The sequence below is a fragment of the Aspergillus fischeri genome, genomic scaffold (genome assembly GCF_000149645.3).
Source record: "Aspergillus fischeri NRRL 181 1099437636252 genomic scaffold, whole genome shotgun sequence".
NCBI lineage: Eukaryota > Fungi > Ascomycota > Eurotiomycetes > Eurotiales > Aspergillaceae > Aspergillus > Aspergillus fischeri.
Genome location: NW_001509768.1, coordinates 1,716,418 through 1,743,333, shown reverse-complemented (window position 1 = coordinate 1,743,333; position 26,916 = coordinate 1,716,418). Strand labels below are relative to the sequence as shown.

Below are 26,916 nucleotides of genomic sequence, written 5' to 3'. Positions count from 1 at the left end.
GGATTATCTGCCACTGAGTGGTGAAGAAGTAGTATAATATACCTCGCAAGTCCACCCCCATTTCCCTCAGTCTCTCCCTTTCCTCGAGTCTTCTTTCCCTTTTTCTTGCTGGCCTCTTGACCTGTCGCTAATCGCAAAGTTGCTGACTTGCTGCTACTAAAGTAGCTCCTGCTCCACCTCTCATCCACTTTAGTCCACAGACAGGTGCACCCACATTGATCCGATCGCCTCCTGTCCCCATCACCATCCACTACAACTACTGTCATCCTGTACGCCTACTACTACTAACTACGACTCCGACTAGAAGATTCAAAATGACTAACAATGGCCACAGCCAACTGTACGGAGTAGCTCGAATCTTCAAAAGGCTTCGACTTACTGAGAGGCCACCCCCTGCACCCATCACTGCCTCTCACCAGCCTAGTTAAATCACAGCCAAGTCGGCAGACTCCCCACTCACCAGGAAGTCCATCATTAAGAATTGAATAAACTTCTTTAACCTACATATTATTGAAGTTCTGAACCCATCCCACTGGCCCCATCTTACCACTAGGTGGTTCCATTCGAGGTTTCAAGGTTTCTTCTACCCTACATACATACGGCAAATCCACCCTCCAAAATCGCCGGTCGCAAAAACAGACTCGTGCTGTGTTGGATTACCCCTCTTCTTCTTCTTCTTCCTCCTCCTCTTCTCTTTCGTTGCTTCACTCACATCTCACCACCCAATATCCGTTGGTCCTTTTGTGACACAGTCCCTGGGGGGTAGTTGCGCCCTCGAACCGCAAGACATCATCCACTCCGGCGAAGGAAGCCAAGCAGATTTTAGTACTCCGTACCACCACCAACCTCGTCCAAGTTATATGCGGCCCACATTCTTTCAATGTTGTCCATGCAAAAGACGCCCACCTTCATCCTGGCCCCAACTGCGAATCTCAACAACCACAACCCACATGGTATCCAACCCAACCCAACCGTGGAGCATCGCAACTCCACCCGCGCACTGAGTTTGTCGGAAATCCCCGCCTTTCCCGATGGCCCATCCATGGACGATGGTCTCTCTCGCCATGAAAGCATCAGCACCGACGGCACCTCCAACGATTCTCCCGAGTCTTGGGACGGGGAAAGCCACTCTGATAGCTGTCCCTCGGTCGACTATGAGATCAAAATTCACGACGGCTCGTACCCGTTCATCGGCTCGACGTTAGCCCCGCTCCCTTCCTCCTCGTCCTCCGCGACTGCCACCGCCATCATGACAGCGGGGTCAAAACATTTCCAGATTAACTACGTCGCTTCTAATAATATGAATGTGTCCATGGCCGATGACGTGACCCCCAAGGTCGAGGAGATCGACGGTGCGGAGGACTTGCGGAGCATCAAACCCCTCGAGGCGGAGAACGCGATGGCCAGTGCGAGCAATCCTCCCAGTACTACGACATCCACGGCCGCTCCCGTCAACGTACCACGGAAACGTGGTCGCCCACGCAAACATCCGCTGCCAGTACCCGGGAGCCAGATCAAGATCACCAAGGGAAGATCTAAGACGGGCTGTATTACTTGTCGACGACGGAAGAAGAAGTGCGACGAGACAAAGCCATCGTAAATACCCAACCATTCACCCAGAGTGTTCGCATGCGCCGCAACGGTCAGCTAATTTCGTCTTCCAGGTGTTTAAACTGCCAGAAGAATGCGGTCGTGTGCGAAGGGTACCCTCCCAAGGAGATCTGGAAAAGCGGTAAACAGAAGATGGAGGACGGTAAGGGCCTGGTATCTCCTTGTGACGTGGCTGATGGACATCTTGCTGACCCCTTAATCTTGAAATTGCAGCGGCACGTACCAAAGCGCTCGCGGCTGTACCGCGCTCGCTACCTTTGCTCATCGATGGCGTGGAAACCGAAATCGACCGACGATTCCTTGACCATTTTGTCTACGGCTTCAGTCGTGTGCTGACATTAATCAACGATGACACCAATCCGTTCAAAGAAATCCTCCTTCCCATGGCGGCTCAACATCGAGGGTTAATGCACTCGCTCATGTGTCTGTCCGGTTCACATCTGTCGGCGTTCGATCCAGAGCCCATGCTGAAGGAGCGCAAATTCTACCATTTCCATCATGCTATTCAAGATCTCAAGGACAGCATCATGTCGTCGAGTATCAAATCGTCGGGAGCTTCCCAGGAGCCGGAGCTTTTGGTAGAGGATCCTATCATTGCATCAACCATCGCTCTCAGTCTCAATACGATCTGCGAAGGGGAGACCAAGGGCGAGTACAGGCCACATATGGATGCTGCGAGGTATCTGCTGGTGACCCAGCAACCACGAAACGAGAAATTCCGGCAGTTCATCGTCGAGTTCTTCCAGTACCACGACGTATCCAACTCGATCACCTCTCTGGACCGTCGTCCCGCCCTTCGGAGCGATGATCTAAAGCTTCCCGACTTTGTGCCTCAGCAGGCCGGAATGTTTCTAGGCGTGTTCGACGGTTTGTTCAACTATATCTCCGATGTTACAAGGTTGCGCGATCGCATTCGGCAGCGATCAAACGAAGGATACGAGCCTGCGGTGGACTACCAGATTTTGAGCGATGCCGTCTCGATAGACTCGGCCATCCGGACATGGGAAACATCTCATCCTCCCGACACACCAAACTGGTTCCTGGCACAGCTGTACCGTCAGTCGACATGGGTCTATCTGTACCGCACTATCCGCCCGTCCAAGCCCAGTGATAAGATTGCTCAGGTGGTGGACGATGGTCTCGCCTACTTGGATCAACTGCCGCAAGATTCCGGAGCCTTTAGCATCGTACTGATGCCCTTGTTCCTCCTTGGTTGCTCGGCATTCCTTCCTCGTCAGCGAGAACGGATTCAGAAAGGCTTCGAGTCCCTCAAGGCTTACTCCAACCTGCGTAATATCGAACCCGCCTTCAAGGTGGTTCGACGGGTATGGGAGATCATGGACACCAAAACCGAAGACAGCTGGGACTGGGAGAAGATCATCAACGATATGAACATGGACTTCCTCATCACCTAGCCTTTTGTTTCCCCTTCCATCCTTGTGTTAGTCAATATTCCCCCTTGCATTCTCGTGAAGTGTGATGATATATGTATGTTAGTCATGATTTTCTTTCTTTCTTCTTGCTCTCTTCTGATCTGGGAGCATCCACCATGGTCGGGATGGTGCGAGCACATACGGCGTTCTGTGATCAAGCATCTGCATCGGGGGGTTTCTGTGGTTCAGCGTAGGATGTGGTCCGACTGAGCGGGCGATGTGAGGACGCCCAGCAAAGCACCGAATCGGTGTGTGTGGAGGTGTTTGAGCAATAGCGTCCACCGAGGCATGGCAACGTCCATACTTGAGAACAAAAAAGGAGTCGAGGGAGGTCCTCAAATGCTGCTGTCCTTTCTTTCTTTTGATTGTATCCTGCCTGTATCTGTATGCATTGAGTGTACGTCCTTGATGAGTTGCATTTCTCTGCTGATGTGATATCCAGTTGATACCAACCATAATCTTTCATAATGTTTCACCGATCTAATGTCTTATCTATCAGTTGGACAACTGATTTGATGCCGCAACTTATAATACATGCGAGTACATTAGATATATTAACCTCGAACCTCGCAATAAGTTTTACATTCTTGTATCCTTTTAAGCTAGAAATTCTCGATTAGTCTTGGTGCATCGGACCGAATTGGACAAATTCTTAAAAGTTGCGGGCATGTATCGGGGCCATCTACGCAGTACCAGCGGTTTATCTTCAGGATCACAAGCCAAAGGCTTAGAGAACATTTCTCTCCATCCATCTACTCACCTATTGCCTATTGAACGTTGACATGCAACCAAGGCATACGTCAATATATATAAATAGTGGTCATGCGACATGAATGGTTTTGTATTGGTCGCCGTCAATTCAATGAGACATCGTTAAGGCAGTGTCAACTCTCACTATGAATATCGTATAACATCCATCATCGCATCAGATTATCCTAGAATTGCCACTTCGATGTCAGATTATCAGATCCTCGACAAGACAAATCATGACCGACTTCAGTTGGAGTGGGTCGGACCCTAAACTGCAGGCAATGGAACCCATAACCGAATAGCTGTGAAGTGAAGATGGCGTCCTTCGAGTCCGACTAGTAAATCGTCACATGCTAGGTATGATCTCGATGATTGATCTGAGAGCTGGGCTATTCGTCAGAAGTTACAATAATAAATTAACACCTGGTCGAATCTACCAGAGACCTGCTCTAAGCGAAGGACTAAGACCACGGGACGACTCCAACCGAGCCGCCAGCAGCCAATAATGGCATAATCTCCGGCCGTTTTGGGTCCAGGCGCTTCCCAACTTCAGCTAAATTGAATGAGCCTTTTAGAGGCACTCCAAGCACCAGGGAGCCTAAACCCGACGAGATGTCTTACCCCGTGTTCTTGGCCGTTGGGCCAAATTCTCGTCGTTTGTGGTCGGACGAGGAGATCTTGCTTGCTTGCTTGTTTGGCTGCGGTTGTCCGTGATACCAACAGAATCTGGCTCCTTGTGCTGTCTTGCCGCAGTAAGCCTGTTTCAGGCAATGAGCCGTGCTCAGCATGGAGAAAGACGACGATCTGATCGCGGAGCTCAAAGTCCCCGAAGACCTTGTCTTTGCCGAGGGATTACAAGACCAAACCGCGACGTTCAACCTGTCCCTCCGCGCCGTTGACCCAGTCGATGTATGTGTTGAGGATCTATCCCTCCAAGTTGACACGACGCGCCCAATATGGGAGACCCCGCCGTCGCAGATATGGCATCGGCTCTGCGGGAAGAAGATGGACACCCACACGCATAAAACTGTCCTCGACAGCGTCGACGCATTCATGCCTAGTGGGAGTCTTACGGCGATTATCGGTAGCAGCGGGTCTGGAAAGACGTCGCTGCTCAACATCATGGCTGGTCGGATGAGCTTGACCAAGGCGAAAGTCTCCGGGGCGACGACCTTCAACGGAGTTGCGGGCATTGAGGGGATTCGCAGCGCATATGTCATGCAGGAGGATGTGCTAATCCCCACCTTGACGGTTCGAGAGACTCTGCAGTATGCGGCGGATCTGCGATTACCGCCGCCAGCGACGCAGGAGGAGCGCCATCGGGTTGTCGAGCAGGTGGTATTGGAACTGGGGCTGAAGGAGTGTGCCGACACGCGGATTGGGACAAACACACACAAGGGTTGCAGTGGAGGGGAGAAAAGGCGGACGAGCATTGGCGTGCAGATGCTGGCGAACCCGTCGGTGAGCATCCTTCAGATCAATGAAGCCAAAAAACAAAAGAACAACAAAGAAGTATTCTAACCTCGAACAGGTCTTGTTCTGCGACGAACCCACAACGGGCCTGGATGCAACGAGCGCATTTCAGATCATCCGGACCCTGAAAAGACTCGCGGAGGACGGTCGAACCGTCATCGTTTCGATTCATGCTCCCCGCTCTGAGATCTGGAGTCTCTTTGACAATGTGATTCTTTTGGCACGGGGGTCGGTGCTCTATAGTGGACCACTTCGGGACTCTCTGTCCCATTTCGAGACGTGCGGTCATGTTTTGCCGCCGTTTGTCAATCCAGCTGAATTCTTGATTGACCTTGCGGCCATCGATAACCGGACGGAGTCGCTCGAGGCCGCATCGATGGCCCGAGTGGAGCTTCTCAAAGCTGCCTGGAGATCTCGAAGCTCTGAGCGAAAACAGATTGAGCAGTCTCGGCACGAAAGGAAGACGTCGACCCCGTCCGGTGCAGTCACACCCCTAAACAAGGCAGCTTCCTTCCGTCGACAATTCCGTGTTCTGACCTCTCGGACCTTCACCACAACAATCCGAGACCCTCTCGGCGTGGCGGGAAGCCTTCTGGAGGCCGTGGGGATGGCTGTGATCAATGGCTGGATCTTTTTACAGCTTGATGAGAGTCAAGCTGGTATTCGATCGCGACAAGGCAGTCTGTATACCGCAAGCAGCCTCAACGGATATCTGATCCTTCTCTATGAGACGTATCGTCTGACAATCGACATACGTCTATTCGATCGCGAGAGAAACGAAGGTGTCGTGGGTGTCCCCGCCTTCTTGCTGAGCAGACGTGCAGCGCGTCTTCCTCTAGAAGACCTGCCTGTGCCTATTATCTTCGCAATTATATACTACTTCATGGTCGGATACCGGCTCAGCGTGGCCCAGTTCTTCATCTTCTTGCTTCTGACCATCCTCACTCACTACATTGCTGTCACCTTTGCGGCCGTCTCCATTGGCGTCGCTCGCAGCTTCCCCGGTGCGAGTCTTGTGGGCAACCTTTCATTCACACTACAGTCGTTCGCGTGCGGGTACTTTGTACAGTCGAACCAGATCCCTGTGTACGTGCGGTGGCTAAAATGGGTGGCATATACATTCTACATCTTCGGTGCCCTGTGCGCCAACGAATTCATTGGTCCTGACGGGCCTCCAGAGGGCCAGTTCTATGATTGTCCATATTCGACAGACCCATCGAATCCCGCGTGTACGCAATACACGGGCCGGTATATTATGGAGAACCTGGGGTTTCCGTCAAACTGGATCTGGCGGCCTATTGTGATCCTTGTGGCCTTTGTGATTGGTCATTATCTGCTTGCTGGCTTGCTGCTCCAGTACAATCGTTTCGCCATTGACATCGCGCAAGCCCGGAAGACCGATGTAGATTTGTCTGCGGGTAAAGAGAAGTTTGCCGAACGGCGCGGCGAGGAAGCTCGTCCTGTCGCCATCTCGCTGGACAAGTATGCCTTGGAGATCCGGAAACGCCAGGTCTTTCGCCGGGGATCGCGGACGCTATCCATCCTCAAACCTATCACCGCCGAATTCCAGCCGGGGAAATTGAACGTCATTATGGGCCCGTCGGGTAGTGGGAAGACATCGCTGCTCAACTCTATTGCACGAAGGTTAAGAGGTTCATTGGGGACACAATATCGACTGCAGGGAAGCATGCTCTACAACGGTGCTGTGCCTTCAGAGAGCGTGATCCGGTCAGTAACATCGTTTGTCACACAGGATGACGACGCGTTGATGCCGTCGCTGACGGTGCGCGAGAGTCTCCGTTTCGCAGCTGGCCTGAGGCTACCCCAGTGGATGTCGCGCGAGGAGAAGAACCAGCGAGCAGAGGAGATTCTCCTGAAGATGGGATTGAAAGAGTGCGCGGACAATCTGATAGGTAGCGAACTCATCAAGGGCATCAGCGGCGGAGAGAAGAGACGAGTCACCATCGCCATTCAGATTCTAACAGACCCCAAGGTTTTGCTGTTGGATGAACCTACTTCCGGCTTAGATGCGTTTACAGCCACGTCGATTATTGAAGTCCTCGAAGCGCTGGCAGCCGAGGGCCGCACCCTGATCATGACCATCCACCAGTCACGATCGGACCTGTTCCAGCACTTCTCGAGTGTCCTGCTACTGGCCCGAGGAGGATACCCCGTGTATGCGGGGGAGGGCGAGAAGATGCTCCCGTACTTCCGGTCCTTGGGATACGAGTGTCCCAAGACCACGAATCCTGCCGACTTTGTTCTGGATCTGATCACGGTCGACCTACAGCAGGAAGATCGAGAAGCGCTGACCCGCGAGCGCGTACAGAAGTTGATTACTAGTTGGGATGGCCAACAGCAGGACGAAGGCCGCCGCCCGTCACAGATTGCGACTCCGGCGGAACTTGGAAGCTTGAAGAGACGGATGCTTCCCTTTCGGATCACGTACCCATTGGTGCTGCACCGTGCCGCGATCAATTTCTGGCGCCAGCCGCCATTGGTGATGGCCCGGTCATTGCAGGTGGTAGGGATTGCGATCATCATGGCTCTGTTCTTTGCTCCTTTGAAGAACGACTATGTTGCCGTGCAATCGCGGATGGGGTTTATCCAGGAGTTTGCTGCGCTATATTTTGTCGGTGAGTTTCGTCCATTGTAGTCCAGCGTGTGAGGTTCATGATGCTAATGAGATAGGGATGCTGCAAAACATCGCCATCTACCCGAACGAACGGGACGTCTTCTACCGGGAAGAGGCGGACCACTGCTACTCTGCCGAGACTTTCATTCTACAGTACACGACGCTAGAAGTACCCTTTGAGGCGATTTCCTCAATCATCTTCGGGGTGCTCGCAGCCTACGCGGATAACCTAGAACGCAGTCCTAAGATGTTCCTCATCAGCGCATTCAACTGCTTTTGCATCATCAGCTGCGGCGAGTCTGTGGGAATCATGTTCTGCACGCTCTTCTCGCACGTCGGATTCGCCGTCAACGTCACGTCGATTCTGCTGTCGATTTCCACCATCCTGGGTGGCGTGATGAGCCTGAACGTCAACGACGTCCTGCAGGCCATCAACCACCTGTCACCGATCAAGTACTCGATCGCCAACCTGGCGCCGTACGCGATGCGCGACCAGCATTTCACATGCACTGCCTCGCAGCTCCTGGCGAACGGGACCTGCCCGATCCAGACTGGGCAGCAAGTGCTGCAGCTGTACAATCTAGACAAGAACGCGCCCATGAACGTGATGGCGCTTGGCATCTGCACGATCATTTACCGATTCGTGGCGTATGCGATGCTCAAGGTGATGCGTGAGGGATTTTGGCGCCGCCTGCGGTAGACTGACATCATCTCTTGTATCTATTCTTGCTCTTGTATCTCAGATTGCTATTGGTAGTAGCAACTCGCCAATGAGAAACCATTGCCAACAAAAGACCTCCCGGGATGAACTTCTACATTCAGATGCGTAGACAATACCTGAAAGAGTACTCCGTAGCGTATCCGTAATCCGCAGCAAAGTCTAGACCACAGCCATCCCGAGCAGGATCGGGATTTGAAGGAACGGTGTGGACCTTCTGCACCAGTCAGGCAGTGACGCGTCGTGCGTTGCTTATTAACATGTCCAGACTCCAGAATACGGAGGATCAACCTAGTTGCCTCAAGTGAGAAAAAAAAAACGATACAAGGCGTCAAGGCAACAACTCCCCATACCGACCAATCAGATCAGACATCTGCATAAGGTTAGTCGGCAATATGCTTATTTAAGCACCGACGGTCACTGACGCTGATCATTGGATAAAACAGATCCACATCGAGAACATTTTTGCGCCCTCCCAGAGGTCCATCCTCGAGCAGAAGCCGATGTAATTGGAATGCTGGGGTCTGTCCCACTGTGGCGGCTGGTGTACGTAGCCAGTCTCCATTACTCCCCCGTATTGCTTGCAGGCTGTGGACTGCAGACTCCAGTATGACCCATGCTATGACATGGTCTGGCCCACTGGCCACTGCCCTGTCTTGCTTGCGTGTTTGGATCTTAGCTGGTAGCCTGGAATGCCAACTTTCAGGTGGCCGTGATGCGAACAGTCAGATGCTTTGTAGAATTGAAAACTTTACCAGAGGAAGCAAAAAGCAAGTTTTGTTGTAGTCATGATATTCACAAGTTTATAGTCTATAGTCTAGTCTTATGTTTCTGTACATCCGTATCAAATCCATATATGACTTTTTCATATATCGTATAGCATAAACATGAATCGTAGCGCGTCACTCGACCTGTTCGACAGGGAGAGAGCAGCTAGCACTCTATATATGACAAGTTTAACAACGAGAGAATGAAGTCAACCAGGAGTGAGAGAATGTCGTATCCCAGTGTCTTCTGACAGGAAAAAAAGAAAGAACAAAGCTCCACATGTTCAGGGCCTCGATTGCATCAAGCAAGAGTGAAGGTGACCAGTAACCAGTGGCCGGGTATAGTTGTATATTGGTGGTCGTCGGCTCGCCGACGTTTTATTGCTGGCTTTTCTTGCTAGCGGTCTAGTTGCCAATGTTCAGGACGAAAGAGGTGGCGATGGGGCAGCCGTGGGTGGCATGGTCGTCCTTGGGCTGCAGGTAGGCCTCGGCGCAGGCAGTGTCGCCGGCCTTGCAGTTGACGGAGGGGCAGTCGCCGCCGGACTGGGAAGGCTCAACGGTGAAGCCGAACTTGGAAAACTCGGACTCGGTGCCCATGTCGATGCAGGACATGTCCCAGAAGATGGTGTCGCCGGACTGGGTGTACTCGAACTGGAGGACGTCGGACTGGTCGGGCTTGGTGGACAGCTTGATAGAGATGCCGCCGCCGTTGGAGTTGGTGCGCCATTGCTCGGAGTAGGAGCCGCCGTCCGCAGAGAGGGTATGCATGTCGCTGACGCTATCAGCGACCGACCACGCGTAGACGGTTTGGCTCAGGTTGTTGACGATCTGGACGCCGCCTCCAGAGGCGGTGGAGTTGCCGCTGCGCTGGATGACATGGGGCAGGGCAGTGGAGAGGGTAGCAAAGGCAGCAGTGAGGAAGGCCTTGGTGAACATCATTTTGACTGAGGATGGAGAGACTGAAGAGATTGTTCTTTAAAGAAGACAGAATTGGTCTGTTCGACAGACAAGTGATAGTGGTAGTCAAAGATTGACAAGAGAATGAAGCAGTCGAATTGACTGAAAAGAAAGTAATGTCACTGGGACAAAGAGAAAGACAAGAAAGACAACTGACTTGATGGTCAAGAGAGTGTTGTTTGATGATGAAGGAATCCAGAACACCTGTTGCGACAGGGGTTTATATAGCTTCAGATGCGCTACCTGGAGGCAAGCCAGATTGCCCATTTTGGAGTTAGTCAGGGTCGAAGACCAGATGGCAAACTCTCAAGTATGGATTCGGTAGGTACCACGAGCACACGAGAGGTGAACCAGAAAGTCGAGCCAACGTGGCTTTACTCCGTGCCTGGACCTGGGATCAATTACTCTTGGATCCATCCATCGGAGGTTCGCACTCTAGAAGCCTGAAAGAAGGGGAAGAGAATGAAAGAACCCCACTGCATCCATGGCCACTAAAGAATCCTGGGGATAATTGGCTCAAGTTCGCAAGTACCTTGACCTTGTTAGACCTGGTTCGATGACTGAATATTATTATCATGCATTCAGGGCAGACTTTTGGAGTCCCTGTCGATCTCTCGCATCCAGCCAATCAGCGATCGCGACAACAGCCATATCTGCACCACTAAGCGAGATATATGCAAGTTTAATGCCGCAATGATCACTTCATTTTGACCTCATCTAATCTATGACACTGTACGATGAGCTGGAATGTCTCAGTCGACATTGATTATGCAGTTAATATTACTATCACGTCAATAATATAATGTAGCTCTGCTTGTTAGCTGCCTGACACCAATACCAACACCCCGCATAAAGGCAGTAGTACATGGATTCTCAGATCCGGCTCCGCTGACCCCATTCCCAAACCTCAAACTTTCTTTGCCTACCCCCAAAAAGGAAAAGAAAAAAGAACCGGACGTTGTGATCTATGGTTCGGCAACTTAGTTCCCTTTTACTGGAACGCAAAAAATCTCTGGTCTTTGAGGGTATTCCCATGGTTTGGCGAAGTTTATTCGATCCTTTGGCAACGCTTTGTGGATGCGTGGCATTTTGAAAAACTCTGTAAGCATATCTTTTATATGGTTAAAAGCGTGGCAACATGCCTAACAACCAGACAAAGTGCGTGCATATTACTCTCAGTCAACCCGTTTGGTTCCGATGAAGGCAAATCCCTCAAGTTTCAACCTTGGCACCTCAGGCAGACAAAAGATAAAAGTTCCCTTCGCTGTCAAAAACTCTTTCAGTCCTTTTGTCAGCATCCTTGCCTCTCAAAGAAGATGCTGTTTTTGGAGTCTACCCCGAATACTCTTAGTCTTGGCGCGTAGAACAAATTCACTACCCTTCTTTCACATTCTCTTTTCCATTCTGCTGACCTTCGGAACCAAATAACAACAAGTATTCTGAATGAAAACTCTTATGCTTACAAAATCTTATTCTTACAAAATGACCAGAGCTTCTGGTCAAGATTGACATCTGCCGACGTAGACACACCTCCATCTTCCAGCCACTGACGTGCGAAGCCAACTCCACTGCCCCAGTTGGAGTCACAACCGCCAATTATCTTCTTCTCAGAGACTAAAGAAAGGATCCAAGTCTCCAGTTCCTGAAAATCGAAGAATGGAAGACTCGAAAAGGGTCCCTTGTTCTCTGCCCCTCCGACCCCTCCGACCCCTCTTTCACCGAGCGCAGATCCCCCGTTCTAGAATCCCACTCCATCAATCCAGGCTTTGGTTGCTTTGGGTCCAGGCGCAGGTCCAAGGCTCATAACTCTAATGGCTACGCCCTGGTGTCGAAGGAAGAATCACAGGTCCGGTAGAACGGCGAAAGTGGTACATTGGCCTTGGGGCTATACAAGTAGGAACAAAATTTGGTATACTCGCATGAACAGGGAAAAAAAAAAAAAAAAAAATGAATAAGACAAAGGGAGATCATTGCCTCGGATGGATATTGAATACTGGCCCCTGCCAGCCAACATAGCTTACGATAGAGTCACACAGTCACACTACGTAGTGCCAATCACCAATATGGGGCCCGCAGTCCGGCCAGACTGGACAACGTTCCCTCCCCCGCTGTATCCTCGCGCTTCCGGTGCCCCGCCAGTTCCAAGTTGATTTGTCGGTGGATGTGCACCAGCCAGTCCACATAGCTCTGCGCCTCATTGTTGCGATCCTCCAGCAACAGTCGCGCAAATTCGTACTCGGCCCCGTCCAATCCCTGCCGTGCCAGCTGGATAGCCACCGCCTTCGATCCTCGGATAGTCGACAAGTACTGTAGCAGGTTGCGCACTTGCGCATTCAGGTGTGTCTCCAGCACCGGTAACGACGACAGCTGCGGGTTGAGCGCTTGCAGAGACGTTTGCCCGGGTCCAAACAGATCCTCAAGCAGGTTGGGAGAAACTTGTGAATGAAGCCAGAGTAAAATCATCTGGCCGTTGTCTACCAGGTACGCTCCGCCTTCCTCGATCTTGGAGTAGCTGGCGCGGAGCGCGGGTGGTACCTGTAATTGCCCCTGTTCATTCGGGAACCCATCCTCCGGTTGCATGTTGTGGATGGGGATGATCCGGGGATACAAGTACAGTGACAGCTCTGTGCATCCTATTGATCGTAGCATCCGAATATCATGAATCCGCCGGTCGGACGATTCCTGGCCACCTAGTTGCCCTGTTAGCGGTGAATCCAATAGTTGCAACCGTAGCATATAGCTCACCCTTGAACGCCCTCGATTTGATCATGCTGAGCATGTACATGGAAAACTCCTTGAGATTCTCCGGTAACACGAGCTGTCCCGGAGGGTGCGACCCCGAAAAGATCTTGCGGTATCCGCTGAATATATCCACCGTCTTCTCGGTGATGCTGGCCCGGATGTCTTTGAGTGGTTTGTCGAGCGTTTTGGCAGCCGCTGCAGGGCATTAGTATGCGCATGTCTCGGATCCTTTGGTCTGTATCTTGGATACCCACCTTCCTTGGCCATAATGCTGACAACTGCGTCCTGGTCAACAAACTTCATCGTCTCCAAACCACCTTCGTTGACAGCCGCCACCGTGTTGATGCACCGCACCCGACGCTGCCCGTTGGCAGAAGTGTACAACAGCGCAGCCTGGAAGTGAGCATCCAGCTTGGTATCCAGTTTGCCATCGTAGCTAAAGAGAACACCAATTGCCTTGTCTGCATCGATGGCTCCAATCTCGAGGTCGGCTCCAAACGTATGCTGCACAAAGTTTCCGTGATAGGCCGACACCTGAAGGCCATTCGAGCAACGGACCTTCATCAGTGCCTGGAAGCCGGTGTCACGGGTGACCGAATGCGCCAGCTCCTGGGAAAGCTTCAGGATGTCGCGTGGAGCATGGAAGTTGGGGTAAAAGAATGTCTCGCCGCCGGTGACCTCGGGGACATGCCCTGATAGGATTGTCAGCGGAACACCTCATTTCCAGGCAAAAGAGACTCACCAATCGTGGCAACGTCCATATAAGTCCCATTAGGTGCCGCGATGAACATGTCCACACCAATGCCAGCTCCCGCCAGTTTACTGGCTGTCGATCTCCATGCTGCATTTTCTGTGGTAAACAACTTCCGCTCTGCATCCGTTCCATGGACCTTGGGATCTTCCCGCCGCACCAAAGCCCCGGGGCCCCAAGTGGGCAAGGTGGCCACGGCACAGATGATTTTCCCTCCTGTGGCTTGTAGAGCGGAGAGAGCCGCATTCAATGTTGGAAGCAGTGCAGGCTCAGGCTTCTTACTGTGGGCGAAAATCTTCGGAATCTGATGCAACAGACCAGTAATTACGTCCCTAGGAAAAACTCGGTCAGTCACCTTGAACGAATTCTGCAGATTCAGGGGTCGAACTTTGATTCATAAGGATCCACGAAGAGCCCCTCGCTTAACGGCACAAACGGGTCCTCAAGGTCGGTCATCACCATCATCTGCGCTCCGTCAAGTTGTGCCTACGTTGGTCAGCATCTGCAGCAATCAACAGTGACCATAGGAACATACACTCAGATTGTAGAATTGTACTTCTCTGTCGAACGTGACGATACCAATCTTTGAGCCTTCAGGAATCCGTCGCGACGATGCTTCGTCCTCTGGATTTTCGGACCCTTCCGTGCCGTACAGAGCCTCCATGATACCCTTGCAGATACCCTTAAGGAATCCTCGGCTGATTGATTCGTGACTGACATCGATCAGGAACAACTGCCGTAGACCAACAGGTTCCTTGTTCCAGTAATCCTTAGGCACCAAGAACTCGACTGTACCCATCATCAGTTCCGGACGTTGCATGCGGTCCACACGCGCTCCCGACGGATCGAGCGGGGCAAAGTACTCTGGAGAGACGTCGTTGGGAAACGTGCACATGTTGCAGACGAACTTGTTCCCTCCGGACCTGAACGTCATGAACGGATTGATGTATGCCCTGCATCTTCGGCATCGTGGAGGCCCAGCGTCTCCAAAATCCAAAACGGGAATCGGCTGCTCACCCGGATCCAGTCGGGCCAGCGGCTGCAGGATCATCCCGAGAGGCAAGCCGGTAGAGGACAAAAAGTCGGCTGTAGATGGAATATTATTTAGCGTAAGTCGAGCATACTTCGGCGACGAATTGCCTTGGTCGTGGGCCACGAAGGGAATGGCAGCCGGGGGAGGAAGATGCCGTTCCATAGTCGGATAGACGTGGTTGAAATAGTACTGTGCAGGCAGGTCGCGCGACCGAGGGATGCTGGGAATCTGTTCCGGGTCAATCTTGCCCTGAGTTGCGACTGAGCCAGCTCCAGAACTCGCTCCAGCTCCAGAACTCGCTCCAGCTCCAACCCCTACGCCGGCGGGCTGAGCAACACCAGCACCTGGCGAGATAGGACGCGGAGAGTCGGTGAGTCCGGTATTCAGGAACTGCGATGCTGGCTGTACACCTCCCTGAGCCATTCCAGCAAACGGCTGTTGGGCCGGGGCAGTGGCAGAAGCTCCGCCAATATCATGGTGTGCATGTCGATGCTTCTTCTTGTGTGTCCGAGCCCCTCCTTCCCCTGAAATCCCCAATCCACCCATTTGATGTGTCAGCCCTCCCAAACCCGGTTCTGTGGGAGCAACCATCCCGGCCTGCAGGCCTGCATTGTAGCCGAACGGAGGAGGGGAGGCCAGATGCGGGGGTTGCTGCGGTTGTTGCTGTAAAGGAGATGGCGAGCCGTAAGGGGGCCATTGATTCGGAGCTGCTGCCCCGTAGGGAGCTCCGGGTTGAGGAGGAACCGCTCCAAGGCCATAGCCGGCAGGAGGATGAGACGGAGGGGGAACTTGGTGGGCCATCCGATTGGGATCGGAGGGGTCTTCAGGAGGCGCAGGTCCCTGGCCGACAGAGGAATACATTGATGGGTCTGCCATGCTGCTTCATAACGCGGATACCGTGGGACTGGGAGGAGAGAAAGGACAATGACTGATCAATGCATCAATCCGTCGAGCACGAGCAGTAATTTCAGACGCGCAGAAAGCGTCTTCTATGAAGTTGAGATCGCCGAGGATCTTGTTCGACATCATCAACAACTGACCACCTAACAATTAACCGGATTTACGTCGCTCCGAAACAGCTCCCGAAATAGGCGGTTTGTATACATTCGGAAGTATTGCAGCCAATACCATAAAAGTACGACTGATAATGTCGTCTTCTATCTTAAAGGTCATTTATCTGAAGAGCAATGGCCTCAATCCATGATGATGATGAGCTTCTCCTGGCCCGTATAGGGTATAAGCAGGTACTTACCGCCTCAGGGAATGTCCTCTCCTCTATTGGTGCTAAGTACCAATGTTTCTAGGAACTGAAACGGGAATTCTCAAAATGGTCCACAGTCAGCTATGCCATCTCCGTCTTGGGGATTCTGGGCTCAGTTCCAGCAACCTTTGGAGCTCCTCTGGCTGCAGGAGGACCAGCTACTGCGGTCTGGTGTTGGTTTCTGGGCTCATGCATGGCCATGTGCATAGGCAGCTCGGTAGCGGAGCTGGTCTCTGCTTATCCCACCGCAGGAGGAATGTACTTCGTTACGAAGCACGTTGTTCCCAATGACCAGGTGCCCATCTTTTCCTGGGTGCAGGGCTGGTGCAATCTCTTGGGACAGACTGCGGGCGTTTCCAGCGTGGCTTACACGGTCAGCCAGATGCTGCTTGCGTGCGCCAGTATGAACTCTGAGTACTCTTACTCACCGTACAAATCACTGCTCTAGTGTCTAGGCGGCTTTAAGGCTAATGCGGAGGTAGGACTGCAATGCAAACTGTCGCTCTATCTATTGTGATTCTGTGCGTACTGGGTGTGATATGCTCTCTGACTACCAAGACTCTGCATCGGATCGTCTTCTGGTTCGCCCCGATCAATAGTATGTGACTCCTATTTTTCTGGCCCGGTCAATTCAGGACCTAACTGGGCAGTCTCCGCGACGGTCTGTATCTGCTTGATGCTCTTATACCTCACGCCGGACAAGCAGTCCGCTCGTTGGGTCTTTACTCACTTTACGGATGGCTCTGGATGGGGCTCGAAGCTCTTTTCCTTTCTGCTTGGTTTCATATCAGTAGCGTGGACAATGACCGATTACGACGGAACAACCCAGTAGGTCCTCGGTCTGGTTTTCTAAGCTTACTCAAGCTCACAAGAACTTAGCATGTCGGAGGAAACTCACGACGCAGCCTCGCTCGGGCCGCTAGCAATCCAATCGGCAGTCCTGGTATCAGGCATAATGGGATGGGTCCTGACTATCTCAATGTGCTTCTGCTTGACCGACCTCGACAGCATCCTTCGGACCCCCACAGGCCTTCCAGCGGCCCAAATCTTCCTAAACGCCGGAGGAAAGACAGGTGGCACAATCATGTGGGGATTTGCCATCCTAGTCCAGTTCTTCACTGGCTGCTCGGCCATGCTAGCAGATACACGGATGGCATACGCCTTTGCCCGTGACGAAGCCCTACCGTTCTCCTCGTAATTCACCCGACTCTTTCCCCTTTCATCCCAGAAAAGCATAACACTAACAAAGACAATCGTCAGCTTCCTATCCAAAGTCAACAAATATACCCACACCCCCGTCAACGCCGTCTGGTTCGTCGTCCTCTTCAGCATCGGCCTCAACTGCATCGCCATCGGGTCAACCCAAACGGCCACCGCAATCTTCAGCATCACCGCTCCGGCACTGGATATCTCCTATGTCTCCGTCATCCTCGCTCATAGACTCTACAAGGATAAGGTCAAGTTCGTTGAGGGGCCATTTACGCTTGGTAAATGGGGCGCAGCCATTAACTGGGTTTCGATCGTCTGGGTCCTCTTCATAAGCACGGTGCTCTTCTTCCCGCCTACTGTGCCAGTCACGGCGTCGAATATGTGAGTCTCGTCCCTGGCAACGCGGGTAATCGTCTGACTAGTCAACAGGAACTATGCGATCTGTGTGGGTGCTTTCATCGCTGCGTTTGCGCTCTTTTGGTGGTGGGCGTATGCTCGTGGGTATGTTTCCCTATCGACGTCTCAAGGTAGCAGTTCCGCGTTAACGCTTCGGTTATCTGTAGGAAATATACTGGTCCGCGGACGAACGAGTATATACAAGAGGTTCCGACGGAGGATTTGGACGAGGATTATGGAGCACTGCGTTAGTTTTAGCGAGGTCGTGAGTCGATCTATCTACGTACTTGGTCGGATATGGGTTTGATTGGATTTTGCCCGAGTCGTCTCTGAGCGAGGTTATTATGTTTTAGACGTTCCGTTAGATGGTTTGAGATTATAGATAGCTGCAGTTATCCTACGTCGATGCCGCCAGTTCACAACGCCGAGCCTGGTACAAGCTACGTACAAATACATCATGAGACATGCCTTATATATCCTGGTATCTCTATGGTCAACTTCCCGCAACAACTGCCAGACCGTCGTAAATCTTCCTCTTCACTGCTAGGAAGCTTCCCACGCCGCGTCCCATGGCCTGGTTCATGGCCGATGACTGCGCAGATGCCTCGATTTCAATCCTGCCAGTACCCGACTTGCGAACAGCGACCATCCCGTCGATGAGGAGCGTTCCCTCGCCACGGAATTCTGCCTTATGTCCGGCGCTCTGCATGACTTTGCGCAGATCTGCCAGTCGGAAATCACCTACATGCAGAGGTCGAGTCATGGACCGGGTACCAGCCGCCATGTTCGCCGGTAAAACATCAAGCACAGGGAAAACGTCGGATTTGTCCGCCGCTGGCTTTGTTCCGCCGAGGGTGGATGTTGCTGCAGAACTGGCCTCGTCCTGCAACACCTTTTGTTTCTTGCTTGCCGACTCCTCGGTTCCCTCCTCGGGGTTGAGTTCTGGCCCTCTCAGTTGGGCTGTCAGTGTTACTACACCCAAACTGCGAACGTGCTGCCATTTCAGGCGCCGGACAAGATTCGTGCTCAGCTTGACCATCCAAGCGTTGGTATCAACACTGGCATCGACCATTTCACCGTTGGTTGGCGTGAAAATCAGGGCCGAGTCTGGAGACGAGACATCGACGCCAGCTTTGGCGGCGAGAAGTTTCTTGCACTCTGTTGCCAAGGCGGTGGTTTCCTCCTTCATTCCTCCAACCAAAATTAGTTTCCGCGGCTGGATGAGTGGAATCAGCATCTCTAAACTGCGCTTATCATGTAGCCCAGTGAAGTCCACAAAAGCAAGACGTGCGTTGATGGTGATCGAGGCCTTCTCGAACACCGCTTTCGCGGGCCCTTCAAACGATTGCTCATCGGCTTCATCCTCTGATGATATCGCCGCATCACCGCCGTCCGCATCCTCGGTCATGCTGAGATCGTCCGCACCACCAGCCTCCCTCTTGTGAGCGTCCCCGGCGACCTGTTGCCGCTTGGCTCCGCTATGGGAGGCTCGACGTCCATGCGGACCTGCCTCGTCCCACCGTCGTTTTTGGCCCAATTTGGTCTGGGCTTCGGACCGACGCTGCTGCATGTCTGCCTCTTCCCGCTCTTCGGCTCGTAAATACTCCTCGGGCCGAATGAATTCTCCATACTCATCTCCGCGCTTTCTTGGAGCTACATATGGGAACATTCGTTCGCGACCCTTCTTCCCACGGACGTCGTAGTCGTAGACGTTCTTCCGACGGAGAAGAATGTTCACTCCCAGATCTTCGTCGCTAAGACCCAGCTTGTTGCGGTTGGCATGAGCCAACGAGGTGGAGAAGTTCAAGACCCGTCCCTGCTGCTCCGTCTCCGAATCCTCCGACGTAGAGCTCGATCGGTCGTCAAGTACATCCGTCGGGTTCTCGAGATTCTCTTGACCTCTTGTCTGCGATGCATCCTGCAGTTGTCTCTTGGTGGCCAGATATTGCTGATAGATCAACTGCTCCCCGGGGTCAAGGGGTGTTCGTCGTACATCTGTCCAGGAGAGCTCCCTTCCTCCGCTATGGACCTGCTCAAGGAGGTCTCCGTCTGGGGCTTTCTCCAAGGCAACGCCATCCTTTCTCTCTTCATACCACTGCCAGATCATGCTTCCAAGGGTCTGCCTGTGATGCTCATTCCTACTATCTGATGGCCGTTCTTTGTGAAGGTTTTCGGTTAGTAGGAGCAGGTTGTTCGGTCCTTCGGCGATCAAGCGTAAGGATTCCTTTGCAAATCCCCAATCCAGAGACGTATCGGACGCAATAATCACCTTTGGTTTTTGATCCGTCAATATCTTCTCCAACCTTTTCCTGCGTTCAACTGTCCTGAGATGTTTGAAGGTGAAAGGCCCCAGTCCCTTAGACCCCCCTTTGCCCTGGCCTTGGCCACCGGACCGCTGACCATCAGCATTCGACTGTGTCTGGCCCGTCACAGCATCCACACCTTCCGCTGCTTCGAATTCACGCACAATGTTCTCATCCATCCATTCAAGCATACTTCTCGCCAGCCGCATTGTGGTGTGCGCTTTTCTTCCAGCTAGGTATAACCCAGCGTTCTTCAAGGCAATGTCACTTTCATTATTCCCGCCAGCCACATCGCGCCACGCATGCTCCAGCGCATATGCAAGCTCCAAGACTCGAGCACTAGTGTCAGTTGGGATCAGGACAGTACCGCCCTTCGCGAGACTGCTCCGGATCATATCCAGAAGCAAGTCGTCGCGTTTCTTTCGCCCACCAGGAAGAGCAAACTTGTCTCCTCCCCGGGTGCTGCAGACCAACGCCGTCGGCTTGCGCAGTTGTTCAATGACCTCTGCACCACTGGCGCCTGAGCCTCCGAACCATGCAGCGCCAGCCACAACGCTTTCTCGGGCCTGGTTCCAATCCACTGCGTAGACAATCGATTCCATACCATGCTGAATATGCCATATGGTTCCACCCACTGTATGTCCAGCATTGTACGCAGTGAGAGTCAGCCCGTTCAGCGGCGGCGAGAAAGGAGACGAGAGCGGCTGGTGCGGTTGGGAATACTTTAACGGGTGAATGAGAGAAAAGTATCGGGCAATCTCCTCGGCGGTGGGAGGCTGAAGGAGGATTCGGCCAGCGCTGCTAGCTGCCGTGTTCCCTTCGCCATCTGTGACAGACGCCGCGGCGGATGCGGCTGAGGTTGACGCGCCCGGTTCTGAGATTGACGCTTTTGGTAGGAACGTCGCTGCAAGGGGCGAGGAGGCATACAGATCTTGAAGAAGTGTGCGACCGAGAGCAATGATGGGACTCGTAGCGTAGACAGGTATCTGGGTGAAAAGAGGAAACGTCTTGCAGCAGTGAACGAAAGCACCGATGTGCGCCGGAGTCGCGTGAGTTAAAAGTATAAGCGACAGGGTAGGAATATGCCTGTTCGAAGTTGTGAGTATGCGATGAGGAGCCTACTCTAGCAACTGCTTACTTCTCCAATTCTAGTAGGTCCAGCGTATCAAAGGTATCGTCCCAACCGACGTCCACGAGAATTTTGATACCACCATCGAGTTCCAAGATAGACTGTGAGGCTCTGGAGGAGGACTGCGCACCCAGCAGGGGAGTGAAAGTAAACATATTGGCCGTCCTTCCAGGCCCAGCCAGGAAGTCTCCAGAGCAGTAGAGCTGATTTTGAGATCCGACGACGGGAGCACTCTCAATTCAGTGATCCGCCCATAGAGAGTAATGCGTGTATAGAATATCAAGTCATATCACTTTGTCATAGCCGGATAAAACAACGGTTAGCACAGCAACGAGAGCTGTTAGGTGCGGTAATGAAGACAATAATATGCGATACGTTCCCCGATGGTCATTTCACGCTCGTGTTTGCCGCGTTTGCATTGCGACCCTTCTGGGAATGATGCCTTAGGCATCTTATCGCCTATCACCTATCACCACTTGATTTACATTTCTATCTTCTCCGTACCTGCATCGCTCTCGCTTGACACCATTCTTCCTCAATAACACACAATATAACTTGCTAGTTCTACGTTTGTCACTTGAACCTACGCATCTTGATGTCTTCAGCTGAGAATACCTACATTTACTCTACGATTCTTCAAAGTGCCCCCCATCCTTTACTTTCATGCCGCCAGTGGGGATGAGCATCCTAGAAGAGACTTAACAGATCGATGAAGGACGAAATGATACTTGGCCATGAACTAAAATAAGAGAGGCAAATTGCAAACAGAACACGTCAAATCAGGAAACACTCACCAAGGCAGATGGCACGGATGGTTTAATCTATCCTGCGGCCTTGCCATAAATCATACCCTGACCTAAGTTAGGTAACCAAGTGGCCCAATTCCAGCAATATCGCCGAATTATCGTAGACAGCATGTCATATTGCTGTGCGCTATCAATCTCGTGTCCGATCGTCATCCACAGCTTGCAGGGGCGCATAGCAGAACCGTCGGCGAAGCCGATCTAAGGCCATACTTATTTTCGACCAGTACGTTTCGGATATCTGCTTTGCTGCACGCGAGCGGCTGTGCCAGCAGTCTTCGCGGTCCCTGCAGTCTTTGCTGTGCCAGCAGTGGTCGATTTCTTTGTTGTACGGGCCTTTTTCGCCTTCCCAGTAGTGCCAGCACTGGCGGAGCCATCATTATCGTCGGAATCATCATCGGCCCCAGAAGCCTGCTTTGGTAAACCGCTTGCAGCTCTCTTAGCTGTCCGACCTTGTCCCACTGAATTTCGATCGTGAAATGGCCTGTGCTCGAGGGAATAATCGGGTACGAGCTTCAATTCATCGTTGTTGATGTAATTGGGGATATCGTTGCCCGGCCATGTCCTTATGCGCCGGAGAGTTCGCCGAGGAAAATATTTCTCATGATTCTTCTTCAGCTCCTCAAGGGCTTCGGTCACGAGCTCGTGTTCTTTTGATCTCAGAATCTCTGGCTCGGACTCTGGCTCTGTCTCTGGTTCCGACCCTGTGTCCGGTGGTGCCACTGGCCCTTGTTTCGGCTCTGTGTATACGATGCGACGGGCGCCGGCCTGACCTGGTGGGGGACCTCTTTTGATCCTCGCAAATTCCCTGATGCCTTTCTTTACGGCCATGTTACCTACGTGACGTTAGTAAACCATTCCAGTCTATAAATAGATATCATACGCCTCCGAGGCTTTTGCTTGAACGAATGGGTCATCTCTTACCTCTCTTACCTGGACCTTGTACAGCAGGTTTTGGCCACGATGTCATGGGCAAACCATCAGGTGCACCATCCATGGCTTCCAGGTCAAGACTAGACTCGACTGTCTGACGATTCGGATCCGCATCTGTTCACAAAGCAGAATCATTAGCTCATTGGGCCTGATCATGCAAGATTTGGGAACCAGTGGAATGCCATATGCAAGGGGGGGGATGAGGAATGCAAGCGAGACTGGCCGGTTCTCCGATCATATGCGTCCAATGGAAACACCAGATGCATAGCAGCTTATGATTGGAGAAACAAACCTTAAGTCCGCATTGACAGATTGCTAATTACATCACTTGATGATCCTGAAGACATAGAGGAAAAGACACAGAAACATGCTTATGACCAGGATGATGACAATGAACCAAATCCACTTGTACTCACCAATTGCAGGCTCTTGCCCGTCGTCAAGGGCTAGCGGTTTTGCAGGGCCTTCCTCAGCCCGTGGGCGATTTGCACCGTACTGTTTGCGGTGAGTACCGATGCCAGGAAGTTGATTTTCTTCATCGCCTACTCCTTGCTGCCCCGGGTTCAACCCTCTGCTGTACATGCCTTGCCGGATTGGGGCAGTCGGACGTGTGTAGTCCCTCTTGTAGGACCAACGCCAAGTCTCATAGAGAGCCGGAGCAAGAGGAGTAACTGGTTTCAGGTAGAAGTTGGTGGCTGGCGGATTTGGAAGAGGCGGCAGAGGTTGAGCGACGCCTTTCACAAGCTCTTTAAGAGGCCCGTATCGCAAGTGCGAGATAATTGCCTCTCTTCCCTCGGGATCCTCAATCCAGGCTCTTTGCCAATTATACGACCACTCGTACAGCTGCTCCTTCGTCAGACCACCCCAACCAGAGGGTGGGCCGGGCTCGAATTCCCACATCAGCTTGTGCGAAGGCAGCTGCCGGTTTCCCTGCTGTGGAGCAGGTACGAGCACCCACCGGGGGTACGCACCATGTTCACCGAAAGAGACACGAGGCCCTACAGCTATTTGGTTGATTGGATACTGCTGTGCCTGCTGTACCTGAGGCACTTGCTGCGTCTGCTGTACCTGAGGCACTTGCTGCGTCTGCTGCACCTGAGGCACCTGCTGCACCAGCGCAGGTTTAGTATGGGCTGGAGCAGGCGGCGTCGGGAAGATCCGGCGCATCATGGCCGCCAGAAGCACCTTGTTTTCTTTTATTGCCTTATCTTTCTTCGCCTGGTCAAGCATGGTCCCTCGAAGCGAAGCGCGAGCATCCTCAAGCAATTTTGCAGAAGGCTTTAGGCCGCGGCGATATAATTCCCAAGGCTCTTCTGACTGCGGTTCCCCTGGAGCTCGTTCGGTCTCTTCTCCAGACATGCCAGCTTCTTCCACATGTTCAGCTTCCGGCTTATCGGAGTCAGAGCCTTTTCGTTCTCGGCCCTGTTGCCGTGTCTGTGATGCCAGCATCTTGGCGTATGAATGGTATCCTCTGCGATCAGAGACAACTAGATCTAAGATATGAAAAATGTTAGCCTCGACTCAATAGAAAGATATCCCCGGATTGCACATACCTATAGTGAAGTATTCTTGAGTATTAGAAGCACAATTTCGACAATATACTGAAGAACCAGGGAGCCGTGGGGCCAGTACTTTATCTTATGAATCAGACAACTACGCTCCTGAGAATCAGTGTCCACCTTAGAAAAAGAAAAAGGAAAAAAGGTTCGTAGACCCTTCAGTGCCGAACGTACCTATCTTGGTATGTTTGGCAACGTCCCTTGTTCTGTATACACCCTAGATCCAAGACTAAATCCGCTTTGTGGACGAGACAAAGAAAGTGTCCCCGTCCCCACTGAAAGCCCAGAGGCATTAGCATAAACACTTGGAAAGCAGACTCCTCCAACAAGGAATGAAACGAACCAACAGACCAAAGATTGCAAGTTCCAAGCACTCAGCAAACTATACAGAGAAAGAAAACATCATAGCCGAGCCATACAACCTCAAAGACCAAGAGATAATGATATCCGAGAGCTCGCTAACTGAGATAGGTCCATGGACATCAGATGAAGCAGAAGACAAGGACGATTTTGGCGAAAGACCAAGGAAGGAATCAATGAACAGTCACCCTGCCCTACCTTGTAGGGCGAAGAAAAATAATCCGTTATCCTTAAACTTCCATCACGTCAGTGGCCACTCTCTCTTCCCATACAGTGGAGGAGAAAGGAAAGCCAAAGAATGGAGAAATCCTCCAGGTTGTTCTTTTCCCCTTCCATGCGCTTGAACTCGTGCTCTTGGCCTTGGAATGGGCACCGGCGCCGCTCAAAGAGGACAAGGAGGAACAAAGAAACTGTAGGCGCATTCCTCGGAAGATTCCGGTCAAAACATCCAGCCTGGCGGGAACAGACCCAGGGAGGGAGATGATAATAGAGTATTAACGTAGTAAAGCTCTCTGCGTATCGGAATTCAATGACCAGGAAGCAGGAGCCGCAGGTTGGTGGAATCACCAGTGAAGAGATTCCTGCTCGAGTCGTGACTTCGTGCCATCTTTTCTTAGCTAGCATATTAAGGAGTTGACTTTCTTCATCCCACGGCTCCTGAATCTTTTAAGTGGTTTACGTTCTTTTACCCCCTATAGATACTGAAGGTAGAAGTAGAAGTACCTTCTGCATAGCCCTACTTCTTAAGGATCATACTACTACCTCTCGAGAGACATATGGTTATATATCCTGGACATTAAAATAGATTACAGAAAAAAATAACTTCTTATTCGATCATCTTATGAAACATTATAGGTCTTAATAACATGAGGGACTCATACCTGGAACAGTAAGAGGATTTATAGGCCATGTCCAGGTATGATATTATGAGATGATGACAGTAGACGACCTGTTGAGCGTGATCGATCAGTTATCATTCACAGAGTATACTCACGAGCACCTATTCACTTATTAGACTGATTGTAAGGCAGGATTTCCCAAGGAATGTGCCTATCTATTATGCCCACTCCCTTCTTTCGTGAGAGCTCTTTCCCAGTCCTCCCAGTATTGTCCATGGTCTATCCATTTTTCATTTTCTGAATTACCCTATCACACTATGGGTCCTAGTTATTCTGCAACCATAGTCACGCCAGTTTCAACAAGGACTCCGAAGTTCCTAGTTCTACGGATTATGTCCGGGGTCTAAAACTCTCCCGCGAAGATCGGGAATATCGCCATCTCCTATCCTTGTAAAAGTTCGTCGGAATGTCTATGGATGGACAGCTAAAGCTGGATACTCCCTGTGACGATTGTTGCCATCCACTCGGCCAACATAAAGACGCAAGTTTGGCAGAGGTCAATTCAACCCAACAAGGAAGCAGCCAGCTGGAAATATGTTAGAGTCTGTCCTCAATCGTTTCACGGCATAACTGATGATCATTATGATAAACAGCTTCCATTCCTGATCAGTATTTCAGTCCTTGATTAGAGACAGACTCAAAACTTGCCGACCTCATTGATGAGCAGAAAGTCGTGCATATACGGGCAACCCCTGCGAGTGGAAAAACAACACTGGCTCAACTACTGCAGCAATATTATAAGGTTAAGGGGAGGAAATCAATCTATCTTAGCACATGGAACAAGCATGATGACTACCCTTCTCAGAAGAGAACACTTTCCATTACGCCTGGAGCAATCTTCACAGAATGTTACGGGCAAAATTTTATCCAAACAAAAAGGATTATCTGACTCCAGGAACTATCTTCATTATCGACGAGGCCCAAGGATCCTATTCGGATGACCTCTTCTGGAATTCAATAATCAAGGAACGGTTGGAGCGCAGAGGCACAGGCCTAGGACACGAGTGGAGTCACAGAAGCAATTACAGCAACGTCCACACACTGACAGATTAACACATAAGATAACGAGAGTGACTTATTCGGGTCCTGGAGCCTTGGAATGTGGATTCCTGGTTGTAATGAGGTCCGAAGAGGCGTACGCTTCATGTCTAAATCATTAATCAGTGACATGAGCATCAGTACCATCGAGCTGGA

The 26,916-nt window shown here is 51.7% G+C and overlaps 7 protein-coding genes across 7 annotated transcripts, besides 4 other annotated features; 3 read left to right on the top strand and 4 right to left on the bottom strand.

The window, feature by feature from the left end:
- Positions 1–663: 663 nt before the first annotated feature.
- Positions 664–698: a microsatellite.
- Positions 699–880: 182 nt separating this feature from the next.
- NFIA_067630 (Zn(II)2Cys6 transcription factor) lies at positions 881–3,026 on the top strand (the record flags this gene model as incomplete). Its single annotated transcript, XM_001263492.1, has 3 exons — positions 881–1,596; positions 1,665–1,753; positions 1,825–3,026. 3 exons carry the CDS (start codon positions 881–883, stop codon positions 3,024–3,026), a joined length of 2,007 nt encoding a protein of 668 aa, XP_001263493.1.
- A 1,554-nt stretch (positions 3,027–4,580) lies between these two features.
- Positions 4,581–8,602, top strand: NFIA_067620 (putative ABC efflux transporter; the record flags this gene model as incomplete). Its single annotated transcript, XM_001263491.1, has 3 exons — positions 4,581–5,255; positions 5,326–7,903; positions 7,959–8,602. The coding sequence occupies 3 exons, from the start codon at positions 4,581–4,583 to the stop codon at positions 8,600–8,602; spliced, it is 3,897 nt and encodes a 1,298-aa protein (XP_001263492.1).
- Positions 8,603–9,792: 1,190 nt separating this feature from the next.
- NFIA_067610 (putative extracellular thaumatin domain protein) lies at positions 9,793–10,326 on the bottom strand (the record flags this gene model as incomplete). The annotated part of the gene is made up of 1 exon (XM_001263490.1): positions 9,793–10,326. One exon carries the CDS (start codon positions 10,324–10,326, stop codon positions 9,793–9,795), a length of 534 nt encoding a protein of 177 aa, XP_001263491.1.
- A 1,465-nt stretch (positions 10,327–11,791) lies between these two features.
- Positions 11,792–11,828: a microsatellite.
- A 571-nt stretch (positions 11,829–12,399) lies between these two features.
- On the bottom strand, positions 12,400–15,746 carry NFIA_067600 (Sec23/Sec24 family protein; the record flags this gene model as incomplete). Its single annotated transcript, XM_001263489.1, has 6 exons — positions 12,400–13,043; positions 13,090–13,281; positions 13,341–13,778; positions 13,829–14,169; positions 14,226–14,323; positions 14,373–15,746. The coding sequence occupies 6 exons, from the start codon at positions 15,744–15,746 to the stop codon at positions 12,400–12,402; spliced, it is 3,087 nt and encodes a 1,028-aa protein (XP_001263490.1).
- Positions 15,137–15,180: a microsatellite.
- Positions 15,747–16,057: 311 nt separating the features above from the next.
- NFIA_067590 (amino acid permease) lies at positions 16,058–17,988 on the top strand (the record flags this gene model as incomplete). Its single annotated transcript, XM_001263488.1, has 8 exons — positions 16,058–16,114; positions 16,175–16,560; positions 16,614–16,729; positions 16,782–16,959; positions 17,011–17,325; positions 17,392–17,721; positions 17,770–17,841; positions 17,904–17,988. 8 exons carry the CDS (start codon positions 16,058–16,060, stop codon positions 17,986–17,988), a joined length of 1,539 nt encoding a protein of 512 aa, XP_001263489.1.
- Positions 17,989–18,229: 241 nt separating this feature from the next.
- On the bottom strand, positions 18,230–21,323 carry NFIA_067580 (cleavage polyadenylation factor subunit CFT2; the record flags this gene model as incomplete). Its single annotated transcript, XM_001263487.1, has 2 exons — positions 18,230–21,125; positions 21,178–21,323. 2 exons carry the CDS (start codon positions 21,321–21,323, stop codon positions 18,230–18,232), a joined length of 3,042 nt encoding a protein of 1,013 aa, XP_001263488.1.
- Positions 21,324–22,184: 861 nt separating this feature from the next.
- Positions 22,185–24,353, bottom strand: NFIA_067570 (uncharacterized protein; the record flags this gene model as incomplete). The annotated part of the gene is made up of 2 exons (XM_001263486.1): positions 22,185–22,807; positions 23,321–24,353. 2 exons carry the CDS (start codon positions 24,351–24,353, stop codon positions 22,185–22,187), a joined length of 1,656 nt encoding a protein of 551 aa, XP_001263487.1.
- Positions 23,938–24,015: a microsatellite.
- Positions 24,354–26,916: the final 2,563 nt, after the last annotated feature.